Consider the following 6,000-nt stretch of genomic DNA (forward strand, 5'->3'; position numbering starts at 1 on the left):
TACTAATTGTCAAATATTGAACTTTAATAAGATTATAAATGGGAGGGAGAGAAGAGGGTTTACAAATTAGAAGAATCACATGTATGTTTATACTAATTATCAAACATGAGTGTCAAATAGTGAATAGTAATACAATTTCAAAAATTTCTTTTTTTCAGGTTATCTGTAATATCATCAACAGTAGTGTTACTGGAACAATTTTCTGCAGTTTATGATAATTACCCATCATACCAAGAAATATTTTCACCAATCAAATGTCAGTGTGGTAAACTTCCTGTCAGTAATTACCCAGAATCCTTGCAGAAACAAATACAAAGATTTGTAAATAATATTACAGATGGGATGGAAACTAAACGAAAGCCATTACTCATGCAGAAAAAGAAACCACCTCCACTGAAAATGTTTGAACCAAAAATAGAAGAAGTGTATGTTATTTAAGACCTTTGATCATAGAGTTAGAAACATAATTTTACTGAGAATTGAAAATGTATATATAAATTATTATAATACAGTTTATCTTTCTTTATTTTGGTGGGGAGGGGATAAATATGTACCTGACCTGAATACAGAATGTCAGAAATTTGCAGAGCAAAATATTGAATCAAAAATTTATTCCATTTATTATTTTAATTAATATAAAATGACCCTTTGGTATGTCAGTTGTTTTCTTTTTGTTTGACATGTTTGATTTTATTTGCAATTTAATAAGGGACTTTCCATTTTGAATTTTCCTTAGTGTTTGTATTTTTGTTATTTCACTTTTTGGTATCCTTTGCCACTCTTCATTTGGGACTAAGACTACTCAATACTGTAAATATCGAAGCACATTCACAAAGAACCTTCAGAGTATTCCTTTTATTGAGTACAATTGTATTCATTTAACTTTCCAACTGTTAGAAGTGAAAGGGCATTAAAAAAATTAACATAAATTAATCATTGTGATATATTCTTGTTTCAGATTACTAAAAATGTACCACTGTTTCATATGTATGCTTTTGTTTTCTAGGTTTGATGATAGAAAGAAAAGGAAGGGTGGATCAAAGGAAATAAATGAAAAACAGAAACTTGTACATAAATACAAAAAGGAGATGAAAGGAGCCATTAGAGAAATAAGAAAAGATTCCTATATGATAGCTCAAGTACAATTCCAGGAACAAAAAGAAAAGTATGCATCATTCTTTCTACTCACACTTACTGTGTTATTGTTATTATCAATGGGGTACAAAATAAAGTGGTTATAATGGAAGTATGAATTCAAGTGTTCAACCAAATACAAATATACTATAAATTTGTTTGATGAAATTTGCATACCCATTTTAAGCTCACCTGGTCTAATGGGCCTATTGAGCTTTTCTCATTAAGGTTGTTTCTACCATCCATCCTTGTGGTTTGTTAATTTTTATAAAAAATCATTTCCTCTAAAACTAATTGGCCAAGTTTAACCAAACATTGCCACAATAATCATATTGGTATTTAGTTTTCAAAATTGTCTGATGACCCAGTCTTCCAACCAAGAATGCTGACATTGCTCAAAATATAACATAGGAATCAGGGATGGGGTCCATTACTTTAAAATGTAATCGATTAAATTACAATAACTTTGCTTATAAAATGTAATCGATTACATTACAATTAAACCCTATTTCAAATGTAATTGATTACATTAGATTACTTTTCTTTAAAGTAATCATGATTACTTGTGATTACTTATGATTACATTGTATATTGCAATATTGCAGAATTTCTAATAACTTTTTATCATTACGAAAAAGTCAATTTTCATACTTATATGAAATTGGAGTTAATATTCGAAATGTTAAATCAATGATTAAAAATGCTTTCAAGAAATACTCTTATATCATAAGAGCTCAATCTCACAAACTCTGGAAAGAAAATTCCTTTAGTAAGCTGTTAACAAAATAAAACACTTGGTTATACAAAACTTGTTATATAGATGACAATTTTTATCACATTAAACAAATTCCAATCATATCGAACACTAGTTTTATGATTTTTTTATTCATGCTTTACATTTTCATATTGTCTATCAAATACTATTTTCCTATACCAGTATACAAGATTTGTAATCAGCAAGTAATCATATGAATGTAATCTTAAAGTAATCATGATTACACCTGTTTTTTGGGAATGTAATCGATTATATTACGATTACTTGTAATCAGAAATGGCATGATTACTGATTACATAGGATTACACTGCAAAATTTAATTGATTACAGCTGGTTACGATTACTGATTATGATTTCCCCATGCCTGATAGGAATACAATGCAAAAGTTTGTCTAATTTTTTGAAAACTACTATACAGGAAATGAGACATAGGCAAAAATGTTGAAAATGTTGAGCTCTATCTATTGAACATTTAGTATTGACAATGTTGAGAATGTTTAGCTCTATCTATTGAACATTTAGTATTGACAATGTTCAGAATGTTGAGCTCTATCTATTGAACATTTAGTATTGACAATGTTGAGAATGTTTAGCTCTATCTATTGAACATTTAATATTGACAATGTTGAGAATGTTGAGCTCTATCTATTGAACATTTAGTATTGACAATGTTCAGAATGTTGAGCTCTATCTATTGAACATGTAGTATTGACAATGTTCAGAATGTTGAGCTCTATCTATTGAACATGTAGTATTGACAATGTTCAGAATGTTGAGCCCTATCTATTGAACATTTAGTATTAACAATGTTCAGAATGTTTAGCTCTATCTATTGAACATGTAGTATTGACAATGTTCAGAATGTTGAGCTCTATCTATTGAACATTTAGTATTGACAATGTTCAGAATGTTGAGCTCTATCTATTGAACATTTAGTATTAACAATGTTCAGAATGTTTAGCTCTATCTATTGAACATGTAGTATTGACAATGTTCAGAATGTTGAGCTCTATCTATTGAACATTTAGTATTGACAATGTTCAGAATGTTGAGCTCTATCTATTGAACATTTAGTATTGACAATGTTCAGAATGTTGAGCTCTATCTATTGAACATTTAGTATTGACAATGTTCAGAATGTTTAGCTCTATCTATTGAACATGTAGTATTGACAATGTTCAGAATGTTGAGCTCTATCTATTGAACATGTAGTATTGACAATGTTCAGAATGTTGAGCTCTATCTATTGAACATTTAGTATTGACAATGTTCAGAATGTTGAGCTCTATCTATTGAACATTTAGTATTGACAATGTTCAGAATGTTGAGCTCTATCTATTGAACATTTAGTATTGACAATGTTCAGAATGTTGAGCTCTATCTATTGAACATTTAGTATTGACAATGTTCAGAATGTTGAGCTCTATCTATTGAACATTTAGCATTAACAATGTTCAGAATGTTGAGCTCTATCTATTGAACATTTAGTATTGACAATGTTCAGAATGTTGAGCTCTATCTATTGAACATTTAGTATTGACAATGTTCAGAATGTTGAGCTCTATCTATTGAACATTTAGCATTAACAATGTTCAGAATGTTGAGCTCTATCTATTGAACATTTAGTATTGACAATGTTCAGAATGTTTAGCTCTATCTATTGAACATTTAGTATTGACAATGTTCAGAATGTTTAGCTCTATCTATTGAACATTTAGTATTGACAATGTTGAGAATGTTGAGCTCTATCTATTGAACATTTAGTATTGACAATGTTCAGAATGTTGAGCTCTATCTATTGAACATTTAGTATTGACAATGTTCAGAATGTTGAGCTCTATCTATTGAACATTTAGTATTGACAATGTTGAGAATGTTGAGCTCTATCTATTGAACATGTAGCATTGACAATGTTCAGAATGTTGAGCTCTATCTATTGAACATTTAGTATTGACAATGTTTAGAATGTTGAGCTCTATCTATTGAACATTTAGTATTGACAATGTTCAGAATGTTGAGCTCTATCTATTGAACATTTAGTATTGACAATGTTCAGAATGTTGAGCTCTATCTATTGAACATTTAGTATTGACAATGTTCAGAATGTTGAGCTCTATCTATTGAACATTTAGTATTGACAATGTTCAGAATGTTGAGCTCTATCTATTGAACATTTAGTATTGACAATGTTTAGAATGTTGAGCTCTATCTATTGAACATTTAGTATTGACAATGTTCAGAATGTTGAGCTCTATCTATTGAACATTTAGTATTGACAATGTTCAGAATGTTGAGCTCTATCTATTGAACATTTAGTATTGACAATGTTCAGAATGTTGAGCTCTATCTATTGAACATTTAGTATTGACAATGTTCAGAATGTTGAGCTCTATCTATTGAACATTTAGTATTGACAATGTTCAGAATGTTGAGCTCTATCTATTGAACATTTAGTATTGACAATGTTGAGAATGTTGAGCTCTATCTATTGAACATTTAGTATTGACAATGTTGACAATGTTTAGCTCTATCTATTGAACATTTAGTATTGACAATGTTCAGAATGTTGAGCTCTATCTATTAAACATTTAGTATTAACAATGTTCAGAATGTTGAGCTCTATCTATTGAACATTTAGTATTGACAATGTTCAGAATGTTGAGCTCTATCTATTGAACATTTAGTATTGACAATGTTGAGAATGTTGAGCTCTATCTATTGAACATTTAGTATTGACAATGTTCAGAATGTTGAGCTCTATCTATTGAACATTTAGTATTGACAATGTTGAGAATGTTGAGCTCTATCTATTAAACATTTAGTATTGACAATGTTCAGAATGTTGAGCTCTATCTATTGAACATTTAGTATTGACAATGTTCAGAATGTTGAGCTCTATCTATTGAACATTTAGTATTGACAATGTTGAGAATGTTGAGCTCTATCTATTGAACATTTAGTATTGACAATGTTCAGAATGTTGAGCTCTATCTATTGAACATTTAGTATTGACAATGTTGAGAATGTTGAGCTCTATCTATTGAACATTTAGTATTGACAATGTTGAGAATGTTGAGCTCTATCTATTGAACATTTAGTATTGACAATGTTTAGAATGTTGAGCTCTATCTATTGAACATTTAGTATTGACAATGTTGAGAATGTTGAGCTCTATCTATTGAACATTTAGTATTGACTATCTCTTATAATAGTTATTAACTTTAGATGGTGATTTTACCTTTTATCTCATTTATGCCAACAATCATGAAAATATAAAAGGTAAAAATTAACCTCAAATCAACTAATTTATCAGCAAGATGTTATATACAAATTAGTAGAATTTAGCAAAAATAGTATGTGTACTCTTTGTAGGAATAATTGCCCCTTGACGTTTATTTTAAAATAAAACTTTATACTAGAAAAAGACTATTTTTTTAAATATGGATTTTTTTGTTATTTTTGCAGGGATGATGAGAGAAAGAGGAAGGTGAAACAGTTATATGGATTGCTAGCCAATCAAGAAGGGGATTACAGAGCAATGAAAAGAAATAAAAGTCACAATGAGAATAAAGAAAAATAAATATCTCCTTAGTTATTGAACATTGTTATTTATTTCTCCTGTTAATAAAGTATAGGAAAGTTATCTACATGACAGCTGACTTTTTACTAGACTCAAATGTTGCATACCTTAAGCTTACACTGTATATCTGGCTATTTCTAAGCACCAGTATGTTTCTGTTCTACATCTAGAAAAAAGGTGTGTATTGATCAAATTAAGAAAAGCTATAACGAAGGACAGTTGTTCTAGCTTAAATTAATGTTCCTAAGTTCATATTGATAAATTATGCCTGATCAATATCATGAGTGCATATTTGAGATAAAAGTTTTATATTTATTAGTATCTTGATAGTGAGGTGTAAAATGTAGCCAAATATAATGCCTTCCAATGTTTAAATGAGCATAGAGCATGACATGATAGAATTATTTTGATTCTGATATTATGGGAATAATTCTCACATGTCATTATTTCCATTCTAGTAAACCACTTTGGTGGTATTGTGGTAGTGTGTTCACCTGAAATCTCGGAGGTT

At 29.2% G+C, this 6,000-nt stretch overlaps 1 protein-coding gene across 4 annotated transcripts in view; it reads left to right on the top strand.

The window, feature by feature from the left end:
- Positions 1–5,504, top strand: part of LOC143073506 (nucleolar protein 14-like) — a 48,017-nt gene extending 42,513 nt beyond the window's left edge. For all 4 annotated transcript variants that reach the window (XM_076249112.1, XM_076249111.1, XM_076249110.1 and 1 more), the window contains 3 exons: positions 159–425; positions 1,007–1,165; positions 5,375–5,504. In XM_076249112.1, the coding sequence (XP_076105227.1) occupies positions 159–425; positions 1,007–1,165; positions 5,375–5,489 (541 nt within the window). In that variant the 3' untranslated portion in view covers positions 5,490–5,504. The remainder of the gene's footprint in view (positions 1–158; positions 426–1,006; positions 1,166–5,374) is intronic.
- The last annotated feature ends 496 nt before the right edge of the window (positions 5,505–6,000 follow it).

This window comes from Mytilus galloprovincialis, chromosome 4 (genome assembly GCF_965363235.1).
Source record: "Mytilus galloprovincialis chromosome 4, xbMytGall1.hap1.1, whole genome shotgun sequence".
NCBI classification, from domain to species: domain Eukaryota; kingdom Metazoa; phylum Mollusca; class Bivalvia; order Mytilida; family Mytilidae; genus Mytilus; species Mytilus galloprovincialis.